This window comes from Monopterus albus, unplaced genomic scaffold, assembly GCF_001952655.1.
Source record: "Monopterus albus unplaced genomic scaffold, M_albus_1.0 scaffold5.1, whole genome shotgun sequence".
NCBI classification, from domain to species: domain Eukaryota; kingdom Metazoa; phylum Chordata; class Actinopteri; order Synbranchiformes; family Synbranchidae; genus Monopterus; species Monopterus albus.
The window spans coordinates 92124-104024 of NW_018127885.1; the positions used below are offsets into that span (position 1 = coordinate 92124).

The window sequence follows — 11901 nt, forward strand, 5'->3', positions numbered from 1 at the left end:
AACCCTGCCCACCCCCACCCCTCCGCAGCTCCTGTCGGAAGATATTGAAAAAGAGAAGGGGCCTGGATTAATGTGTAATTAAAGGAAATTTGGAAGGGTGAGATGTTGCGGAATGTTAGATCAGTGGCTGGAGCAGTGTGGGGTGTCCTTTAGGAAGGCTTCATTGATTCAGGACAAAAAAACGAGAGAGGGCCCGGACTGCCTCCCTGTCTGCTCATTTATCAAGCGCGGCCTGACAGAAACTTCACAGCTTGGCCTCTTTTTTCATCCCACACAATGGAGAGCTACACTGTTTGCTAAAGTTTCTGCACCAGGAGCTGGACCACGGAGCCAATCTCTTTGGACAAAAAGAGAGGAAAGGAAGAAGGAGGGAGTGGAGAAGAGAAAGAGAGGGAGAAGCAGTGAGTCTGGGTGGGTGGTTGGATGAGGGGAGACTTGATATAGAAAAAAAGGTAACACCCAGGATGTCATAAATGGGTGGCTCTCCAAACTTTTTCCTCTCACAGACCTCCCTGGACACGGCTGAGACGTTCATGTTGTCCTCCTGACAAACTCTGTTATAGAGAAATGAAGACAGTATTTTCTGTTATTTCATGTGTAATGTATTTACTGTGGATCACAGATTCTAAGTAAAATGAACCTTTACTCTTTTTCTGCTATACAGTGGTTTCTTCAAGTGAGTAAAAAATACAACTTTCATAAAAATTTGGTTCCTTGCCACTGTGCTTTCTTTTTCTCTTTACTTTTATAAACTCATGTGAAAGGCTGACTTGAATCTGATATAATTCATAACAGGCTGAACCTTTCTCTGGGTAGCTAAGGCACACTGACGACCTTTTCTCTCCTACTACGAACAGATCATAAGGCAGCAGTTTCCAGCACTAACCACCAGAAGACTGGGGACGAGAGGCCAGTCGAAGTAAGTTGGTTTGGTTTTATTCTGAGTCTTAAACATAACTCTCTCAAATTCAAGCAAGCATGGACATGCAAAATTTAAATGAAGGAATAAAATGAGTTTCTGAGTCTGAGTTTTTACCAGAAACTCAGTGTTTCTACATAATTAACTGGAAATCTGCATTAACCCATCGTGATACAAAGCATTTTTATCACTGATGACAGTAGCAAAAGGCTGAAATTGACTAATACGCATGAGTTTTTCTGACAAAAGAAAGCCATCACTCAATGTGTAAATAAAATTTGTCCAAATATTTTATTTTTCTATTCCATGTTTTTCTTTCACAGTGATGTTGCTTTCAATTGTTTAGGGAAGAATAAACTGTGCACCGTCTGTTATCCTCAGGTACCACTACTACGGGATAGCTGTGAAGGAGACCTCTCAGTATTATGATGTGATGTACTCCAAAAAGGGAGCGGCGTGGGTGAACGAGACTGGGAAGAAAGAGGTCACGAAGCAGACAGTGGCATATTCACCGCGCTCCAAACTGGGGACGCTCCTGCCAGAGTTTCCAAATGTCAAAGACCTAAATTTGCCTGCCAGCCTGCCAGAAGAGAGGGTAAACAAGAGTTTTAAAAGTCCATCCTCACAGCCCCCTCCTCCCACTTCTCCATGCCATCTCACCGTCTCTGCGCCCCCTCTGGCTCTTTTATCTGCCCTGAGACCTTCACTGGATTTGTGTTTAGAGGAGGACCTTGAGGATTTATATGCTGGCTCCTCAAAAACTCTTAATCTTTTGGGGGAGATAATAAGATCTAGCAACGGACAAAGCACAGGCACTAGCTGTCCGGCTTTTAAAGAGGGGCCATGATTTTAAATGGTTTGTGTTTTGCTGATCTCTAAAGCTTGTTTTATTTCACTTCGCTCTAGCCGAAACCTGCAACATGTATTTATGGGTTCACATGCTTTGTTCAAGATTTATTTTCTTGTTTTTGTACCACTTTTTAGTTTCCCAAAAAGAAAAAAGGCTATTAGGTTTGTGATACAATTAACTAATACTTGGTTGTATCCCACAGGTGTCAACCTTCATCATGATGTACAGAACGCACTGTCAGAGGATACTGGATACTGTTATTCGAGCCAACTTTGATGAGGTTTTGTCCAATTCTGGCTTGCTACATTTGCAACCTGTTTCAACAAAAATCTGATTGTATGTAAAAATCCTGCTTCCTGTAATACTGAAGTCGTGGTGTGTCTGTGGCGTCTGCAGGTCCAGAGTTTCCTGCTGCACTTCTGGCAGGGCATGCCGCCCCACATGCTCCCTGTCCTCGGCTCCCCCACGGTGGTGAACATCGTTGGAGTTTGTGATTCCATCCTCTACAAGGCCATCTCTGGAGTGCTGATGCCCACCGTCCTGCAGGCACTGCCTGATAGGTGGGTAGTGTTGTAAGCTTCGCTCTCTCAGTGAGCAACATCTTCCTGTGTGTTGTTACTAAAACCGGATATGAGGTGTGGTGGTCACTACTCTGACTACTGCAGTGTGAATTACATTGACAGTAACACTACGGTCATCATTTAGTTCAGTTTACCGATCTTAAGGCTACCATGCATGTTTTTGTTGTTATTAATACCATGCTACTATATTAAACTGTAAACTATACTATAATGATCTTGTAGTTCCACAGCTTGTCTTACTAAATGACAACACACCTTCTGATCAGTCACCTAATATATATGAAAATTATGGCATATGTGATTCTACTTTTTCAAAATGTTAAAAGGTTTGCAGCAACATTCTGTTTTAACTTTGCTCTGACTGTAAAAAAAACCCTGAAAATGTGAGGGCCTTAAATTCTGGTCTGGATTTTTAAGCGAAATTAAAAGGCATCATATTGAGAAGTTAGTTAACAAAATCAGTTAATCGAACAAATGATTTTTTTTTAAACAAAAAATGCTTAACTTCACCACATCTTAGTCTTCCTCAGCTGACTGAGTTTGCCCACCTGCATCTTTATGTTTTGGTCAGACAAAAGAAGTCATTTGAGGGAATAATCATCAGATTAACCTATAATGAAAATAACTGTTAGTTTCAGCCCAAATTAAATAAAACTAAATGGTTTTAAGATATATTTTTGTTTTCCCTTACACACAGTTTGACTCAAGTCATTCGAAAATTTGCCAAACAGCTCGATGAGTGGCTTAAAATAGCACTTCATGACCTTCCTGAAAACCTGAGAAATATCAAATTTGAATGTGAGTATGAAATCTGCATTTCAACATGATGGGTTAAATCCTAAGAAATTATGGATTTATTATTTTAAGATAAACATTTTGAATGATGTCCCTCACAGGATTAATCACTTTTTCTCCATTTTTGTTTTCAGTGTCGAGGAGATTTTCTCAGATTCTGAAGCGGCAAACATCATTAAACCATCTATGCCAGGTGACTATCGTGGTCAGAATTTTTTTAATAAAATCCATATGAGCAAACACAGCTGATAAGGGACATGGGTATGCTTGTGTAAGTAATATTGTGGATTTATCTGTCCCCAGGCATCGAGGACCGTGATAAACAGTGCAGACATCACCTTTCAAATGCTGGAGGACTGGAGGAATGTGGACTTGAACAGCATCACCAAGCAGACACTTTACACCATGGAGGACTCACAGGAGGAGCACAGGCAGCTTATTATCCACTGTAAGTACATGCCTTTAAACTGCTTCCACTCAAACACACCCAGCCAGACAGAGAATTACTCTTAAGTTACACAAAAGCTGCACATGGATGGACAACCATTCCCACGACCAGAAGAGTCAGAGCATTAATGATGGAGACCAAAAGGTTAAACAAGTTCACTCTCCTCTGAAACACCCTGTGGAGCATCTCCAGTCATCTGTCCTGATGGGTGCAGAGGTCAAAGATGCAAAGAAGATGTTGCATAAAACCCCCCATTTGCATCCAAGTCTGTGTGTTTTCACTTCCCACTGATGTCAAATACGAGGTAACCTGACGTTCTGCCTCTCGTCACAGTATATCAGGAGTTTGACCGTCTACTGGAGGAGCAGTCTCCGATCGAGGCCTACATCGAGTGGCTGGACTCGATGGTGGACCGCTGTGTTGTCAAGGTCAGACACAACATGGTTGTTTTTTCCAGTCATTTAGAAAAACAGCTGTTTAAATATGGTCTGACTCAGCACATTTTTACATCAAGTATCTTTATTTAGTTCAAGTTGCACAAGTTTAAATGTTACACATGTTTATTTCTGAGGCGCGATGTTAACAAAGCATTTGTACTGCAGAGGATTTTGTCCTTAAAGACACCTGCAGCTGAACACAACTGGGCTATGCATGTCTTTCTTACACAGAGACACTTACACCGCAATTCTCCCAGTTAATGATGTCTTCAAGCTTCCCATTTGCGTCCATTATGTGCTAGATATGGGCTTGTAAAATTTGGTCACCCTGGCAACGCTGTGGACTGCCCAGACAATAGTTCAATGGGAAGGCGTGTCCCTGGGGGCAAATTAAATAGTTGACTTGTTGACATGTTTTTCGTTCCTGAGGGTTAAGCCCCAATACGGACCTGGGGGTTAATTCTACCCGAGCATCCCGACCCTTCCCCCTCTTTTCTCATGGAAATGGTCTCTCTAGGTGGCAGGGAAGAGGCCCGGGACATCCGGGACATGACCCTCCACAGTGCACCCAGTTTTGGTGAGCTGCTAATGCTTTGTCATCATTCATTCATGCAGCATATTACATATAAATAGAATAGCTAGTTATGCTTTGTATTGTTTCATGCACATATCAGTTCCCAAACCAAGTGGACTTAGACACCAATATTACTGTTCAAACAAAAAGCTTTGCCTTTTTATCACAAAAGCACAACTCAGGCTTTATTTTACTACAAGAACTTATTCAAAATGGACATTTTACTAGATGTATAGTCCTTAATTCGTCATATAATGAGCATTAAATAGTTAAAAACAACTGTAATCTCAGTTAAATCACATAACACATTTTATTAAACCTGCCTGTTTATATAGCTAATGGCAGTGGTGTTATATATATTATATAATTTTACACTCTGCTCCACATGTGGCTCTGCAGTTTCTTTCCATGAGACAATATGTTCGCAATTTAGATTTGTACCAAATATCAACAGGGCGGCATGGTGGCACAGTGATCAGCGCTGTCACCTCACACCTGCATGGGTTCTCTCAGGGTGTGGGAGTGTCTGTGGGTGTCTGTCTATTAGTGTCAGCCCTGTGATGGACTGGCGACCTGTCCAGGTTGTACCTCGCCTTTCGCCCAGTGTCAGCTGGGATTGGTTCCAGCCCCCTCGTGAACCTCATCAGAATAAGTGGTATAGATAATGGACGGACAGGCCAAATATCATCAGATCATATTTCCATAAATAAAAGGAATTAGAAACTATTTTAAAAATGAATCTTACAAAATAAATGTTTCATATCACTGATCCAGGGATGTCCATGTAAAATGTCACTCTTCTTGCTAGTGATCTGCTGTCAGACAAACCTGTTTCCAAAGTCCAATCATCTCACATTTATATCTGGCGTTTCTATGTTCCCATCCCATATCACCACTGATGACCAGAACTGGTTTCAGCTTTCTAAAACCTATCTATATATATATATGGTTCAGCGCTACCAAGTAAACAGTTCAAAATTCTTTTTTGAACGTTAAAAATAAGGAGAAAGAAGGAGGAGGAGGAGGAAGTAAGGAAGGCTGTTGCTTGAATTCTTTTTTGTGCACGACTGCGGTTTGCAATAAGTGAAGAGCTGTACAAAGAAAAGAAAAGTAAATGGCTTCTCTTGCCTTTGCTTCTGTCCTTTGCCCCAGTCTGTGAATATCAAACACACAGCTGGTTGCAGTATTTTGATAAAGCAGGTCTCTGTGCACAAACAGCTAATTAACAAAAGCTGCCCCTCCCCTCTCCCCGTGTGTTTGCCTGTCTTTTCCATTTTATGGTCAGTCAGTATTACACCCAGCTCCCCTGAATGGCCACAAGTGATTATTATGTGCATGGCTGCAGCAGTGACTAACACAATGACACAATTGTGACACTCCCCTCACATGCCACGGTCTCATCCTCCGTGCGACCCCAGGGTCAGCTGACATATTTCTGGCAGTGACTCTGTGCAGCCGTCCTGCCAGTCTGCAGGATGTGATGTCATTACTTAGATGCTTCTTCCCAAAACATGCACGGGCATTCTGTTGCCCCCTCCCATGACCAAGGACCTCACTGTCACCATATTACTCATCTGCTTTTTAAAAGACAATCAATTTTATGTAAGAGTGTTTTTTTATATACAGTAGCAGGTCTTTCTCCACATGAAGCTCATCCTGTGTGTCTGTGTGCAGGGTCCTTCCACTTGATCCATCTCATGTTTGATGATTACGTGCTTTACCTGCTGGAGTCTCTGCACTGCCAGGAGAGGGCCAATGAGCTCATGAGGGCCATGAAGGGTGAGGGCAGCACAGGTGAGACTGCTTGTTCGAGTGCAAATCAATAACCAGTGGCTGTACACCTGCAATTGCAAATTGTGCAATAGATTGTCAAGTTGTTAAGTTGCCTGATGATGTCACTGGAAATTTCCAAGATGCTTGTTTGAATTGCTTAAGTTGTTTTTAAAGTACAAAGTGTTGTCTGTGATAATGAATTCAAAAGTTTGGTTTTGGATCAAGGTTGTGATGGACATTTTTCACTGTTTCCTGACAGTTTGTGCACCATCATGATAATCTGGCTATTGATCTGGTCTGGTCTCTTCTGCTTAGTGAGCAAATGATGTGGTTCAGTTTCATCAGTTTATTATTTTACACACAGCGAGGTGAAAGTGCAGAGAGGAACTGTGTAGCTTTATCCAAACCTTTCTGTTATATATTATTTATTTACTGCAATAAATACACAGCATATTTTTTCAATAGTAGATATCAGCTTTAAGTAAACCTGTAATAATAAACAGAGCGATAGGGAACTTTAGTCAGCAATTATTTCTTCTATAACAGGCAGGTATTATTGTTTTATTTAGGCACATTCATTTTACCCTTATACGTGTGTATGTGATGTAACTGCAGATTTGTTTTTGCTCCTAAACATCAAAATATGATGCCCACCTTGTATTAAAGTAAGTGATTGTCATCCCTTGATACCTTCAGCAGAGAGAGAGGAGGAGTTAACGCTGACAGAAACCACTCCTGCTTCTCCATCTCCAGAATCCTACTCTCCCGCTCGGTCAGTCCACTCTGTGGGCGTCTCCTCGAACAGCTCCCCCACAGCCGCCGTGTCCCCGGAGTACACCTCAGTCACAGCCAGCACAGGTGAGACAGGCCTCACAGTCACACACAGAAATCAGGCTTCACTGCGCATAGTTTCTCTGCGCCAACAAATTTGTCTTTATGTCTGCATATGTGTCTACCAGGCGCTGTTCAGTCATATACCTGGTCCCTTACATACACAGTGACAACAGGCGGCTCAGCTCCAGAGGCCGGACAGCAGCTGCCCTGTATGAGGAGCAGTGCTCCAGTCCCCCCTCCATCTTCAGCCCATCGGATGCCAGTCTACAGCCACAGAGAGGAGCATGGGTAATTATGGTTTTTCAAATTATTTTATTCATATACAAGTCATTTTGGAAACATTTAAATTTTGTGTAATTGTCTTTGATTAAGTCGGACCTCCTCCATTCTAGGTATACTGGTAGCTACAACTATGTCCTCACTCCATCCAGAGCCAGTACTCAAGTCTGGCCCATGAGCCAGCAATCCCAGCCCCCCTCCACTACACAGCCTACCGCTCATCTGCACAGGTCAGTCACCCAAGAGATGGTTTCAGTCCCATTTTAAATAAATGTAAATCAAATCAGGAATTAGCCAAATGAATCTGAATTCTTTTGAATACTTTAACAAAATCAGTTTAGGGATTTTTAAATGTTGTTGATTTTAGTAACTAAAGCTGTGAACACCTTGTCAACATCTATGAGTTGATTCCATCTGAGGCGTTTCTTGCATGTCATATCTCTCTCTCTCTCTCTATCTCACCTCGCTTTTTTCTTGTCCACCTCTTCACTATCAACTGTCAAATAAAGACAAAAATGTTAACACCTATATTAGATAAGTAATTAAAATCCAAATTTGTCTTCAGAGAACTAAAAGACAAGCTTTGCCAGCCAGATTACAAGCTGTATGCAACTGTATTTAGATAACTGGCCACTCACTCGGTCTGTTCAGTAATAAAAAGAGAAGAGAGAGATGTTTGTAATAACGTGTTTGATTATGGGTGTGTGAATGGCTGAACTGCAGCTAATGTGCATTAAGTATATTTGCAACTGGGTTATGCTGGCCATTTAGATTTAAGATAGCTACAGTACAGCAATACATACATTATGTGTAAAAATATGTCAATCTTAATAGTCAGTGTGCAGGAAACTTCGAAGCACTCTTTTGCACTTTAGCAGCTCTTATGTTTTTTGAATGAGGACATCATCAGACTGGCTTCACGCTCTGAGCTAAAGACAAAGATTTACAGATGAGAAAAGGGATTATTGTGATGAGATGGAGTCACTGATGTTGTAGCTCATGTGGCGACTGGTGTGCATTTACTCTTTTGATGGTAATTTCCTGTGAAGGGCCCTCCAGTCTCTGCTGCCTTTATAGTGGGAGGGGATCAGCTGGGCCCCAGTGCTCACAGTGGTTCTCCACCTAGTGGAACCGGACAGAGAAAGGTGGCTCAGCCGGGGCCGAGAGGGGCCCGGCTCTGTTACTCCGCTTTCCAGTTCTCAATAGTCTCTTCATCTGTTTGCGCCACTAGCCACAGCGCAAAGCAAAGGGGTGTTTATGAAAATATTGTTATTCAATGGTCTCTTTTCTGCTGATGAACAAGACGCAGCTGAGCCATCTGTTCCGCTCTTTGACCTGCACTGATCGTCTTTTTCCGTACCCTGGCCCCTCATAATGGAATGAACTGTCGTGTTTATATTTAGTGAGTAAAGGGAAACGGGGTCCTACTTCCTTTTTTTTTTTTAGGCTGGTCTGAGCTTAATTCGGGCACAATGCCTGTGCTTTGTCTCTGTGTGAGGTTGAGAATGGAGCTGAAACAAACAGAAAACTTTGTCTGATCCCCATCTGTGTGAAATATTTTAGTCAACAGGCAGATTTTGTTAGAACTGTTTGTGGTCAGTCACCATAGGCAACAACAATAACACAAGAAAACCACTTATTTAGCTGATGCTTAATTTTCATAAGTGGTTTAATTTTCTATATTGGCCAGTGTGGTACAGCTGGTGAAGCAATTTCCCCTGACAGGAAATTACCATTGGCAGGGTCATTTGCTACATGGTTAATACAGAATCAGATGTGATATCAGCAGGGGTGTGGCTGCTTTAGAAGACACTGAGCCCATGTCCTCTGTAAATGCTCTAGAGAATTTGGGGGTTTCAGAAATTTTGTGGGAGTTTATATACCTACTACAGTTTAAAGTTAGTCTCCACCAGTTTATACCTGACAGCATTTAGACCGTGATTAAAGGAATAGTTTATAATCTTGGTAAGTGTAGTTATTTGCTTTCTGGTGGAGAGTAAGATGAGACGATTGGTACCATTCTGATATCTGTATGCTGCATGGACAGCTTGTAGCAAGTTAGCTTAGCTTAGCATAACCACTGGAAATGGGGAAACGGGGTACTGCAGTGTAAAAATTGTGTTTTAAGGGCACTTACTGTAAAAGCTAGGCAATTTCTTGTCTGAGACAGAGCCAGGCTAGCTGTTTCCCCTTGGCTGTGCTGTTTATGCTAAGCTAAACTAAGCTTAACAAACACATATGAGAGTGGTATCGCTGTTCTCATTTATCTCTCCAAAATAGGCATATATGTATGTATATATCTATAAAATTTAACTGTGAACAGTTAAAAATGAGATTTTTAAATAATTTTTTAAAAGTTTTTCTTCTTTTTGGTATTTTGGGGAGTGGTTTTGAGGTATCTATGTTGAGGTATTGTTGAACTCATGGTTTAAACTGTCTCTAAAAATCCTGCTAGAGCTTTGGATGTCAAAGAGGGTTAAAAACATATGGAAGATTTTTAGTGATGGATCAACAATGAAGGATGTTCAGGTCAAAAATTTTAAAAAATAAATTTGAAATTCTCCCTTAAATCACAGTTATTATCAGTCTTGTGTCCAATCTTTGAACTGCTTTTGTCTCAGTGAGTGGACTAAGAACTTTTTTCCCATTCAATGCCTTTCATAATTTGTAGATTTGGTAATGATCTAATCCTGAATTGAAAGAGTCGATCAGTTGTTGTCAGTTCACAAGAAATTAATCTGAAACTATTAATAATTGATCAACCATTTCAAATATCCCTTTTCATTGTCTTAAATAAGAGAAAACTAAACATCTTAGCGTTTTGGGCCTTTGATTGTGGAAAATGAGCTGTGACTATGTTGCCTTGGGCTTTGGAGATTTATAATGAGTGTTTTTCACAGTTTTGAAATGTATAGATAAAAAAAATTTATGGATTAGTTAAGACTTCAACCAACGACTTTACCGCACCACTAACTTCTCTCCTCTGCCTCCACAGTACCAGCTCAACGGCCAGATGTCTCGCATGGAGCCGTGCTTGATGGGCAGCACTCCGCGGTTGCACCCCACACCTGTCGCCCCCCGGTGGCCAGATGTGTCACCAGCTAACAGCTGTTACACCAGCCCACCTATGCATTCAACCCGCTATGCCACCTCTGGGGACATGTACTCTCCCCTGGGCCCACGCAGGAACTCAGAGTATGAACACTCGCAGCATTTCCCTGGCTTTGCATACATCAACGGAGAGGCCACCACAGGCTGGGCGAAATAGCCTTTAAACGCTGATCTGGACAGCCGTGTACAAACTCCAGGCCTGCCAAACTGGTGAATGCAAAGTCTGAACACTTGCAGTTAAGTACATCAAAAAAGGAGGAGCAGAGAGGGGAGGGTACCAATGCAAGATAACAGGAACACAATATGGATGTACTGATATTTTTAAAAAGTCTCATTATAGTACATCAATCACTCTGATGATTGTGGTGTAATTTGTTAAAAATTTCTTCAGCAACTGATTGAAGAAGATATAAAGAATCGCGCAGATTGTCAAAACTTGCAGAAAAATCATTTTAAGAGTGCAATGCTGCTGCCAAGCTGTGCCTTTGTTTTTAGGAATGTACACCTCTGCCAGTTTCCCTTGTCAGTCTCACAAGTCAGTGCACAGATCACCCCACCAACCAACAGTCAGTAGTCAGCGGCTGAAGGATCAGTGTACTTTAAGCTGTCACTGACATCAGTACAATCTCAGCAACACTGCTGCCTTCTCTTTTTGCTCAGCACTGTGCAGCATTTTGTCATGGGCCTGTTGCAGCAGATAAATCTTGTCTGCCACAGAGTGATGATGACCTGTACTGCCTTAACATTCTCCTGGGAGACCACAAACAGTGGCACAAAGCCAAAACATCATAAGTGACAGTTATAGACTCATGAAAGACTTTGGTCAATGTGTTAAGGTGTCTTCATCTTGGATAGCCTTTTTAACGGTTGAATGCTGTGACTCAAAAACAACTGTACGAGTGTATTTTGTTGCAAGCTTTTCTGCTGTTTTCCTGTGACATCAAACATAGATATATATATAAATAAATAAATATATGTACATAGTATGTATTTTCTGTAACTTTGTAACATGGTGTATCCTTTATTTTCTATGTTACTATGTTCTCTGTTTTGTATGGTTAGTAAAGGACGCATTAACCTAGGGTTGTGTGTTTTATAATGCACTCAAAGCTACTGAGGACCTATTACCCTATGGGTATTTATAAAAATGGAAAATATCAAAGTGTACAGTAACATGAAGTCTAGTCACTTTTCTGTAAATAAAAGCACTGAAAACCGTCTGTCGTGACTGTTAAACGTTCACAGTTGAAACTGATGTGTATGTGGGAAAAATGTTGCCACATAAATAATTTCACAATCT

At 41.3% G+C, this 11901-nt stretch overlaps 1 protein-coding gene across 1 annotated transcript in view; it reads left to right on the plus strand.

Annotated features, from left to right (window-relative positions):
* Positions 1-11901, plus strand: part of rfx4 (regulatory factor X, 4) — a 20389-nt gene extending 8488 nt beyond the window's left edge. Inside the window, 16 exon segments of the mRNA XM_020613489.1 lie at positions 858-919; positions 1301-1514; positions 1972-2049; positions 2166-2329; positions 3048-3148; positions 3280-3338; positions 3449-3593; positions 3927-4021; positions 4548-4566; positions 4569-4607; positions 6279-6398; positions 7074-7235; positions 7337-7499; positions 7604-7623; positions 7626-7720; positions 10486-11901. Coding sequence (XP_020469145.1) covers positions 858-919; positions 1301-1514; positions 1972-2049; positions 2166-2329; positions 3048-3148; positions 3280-3338; positions 3449-3593; positions 3927-4021; positions 4548-4566; positions 4569-4607; positions 6279-6398; positions 7074-7235; positions 7337-7499; positions 7604-7623; positions 7626-7720; positions 10486-10758 — 1809 coding nt within the window. The 3' untranslated portion in view covers positions 10759-11901.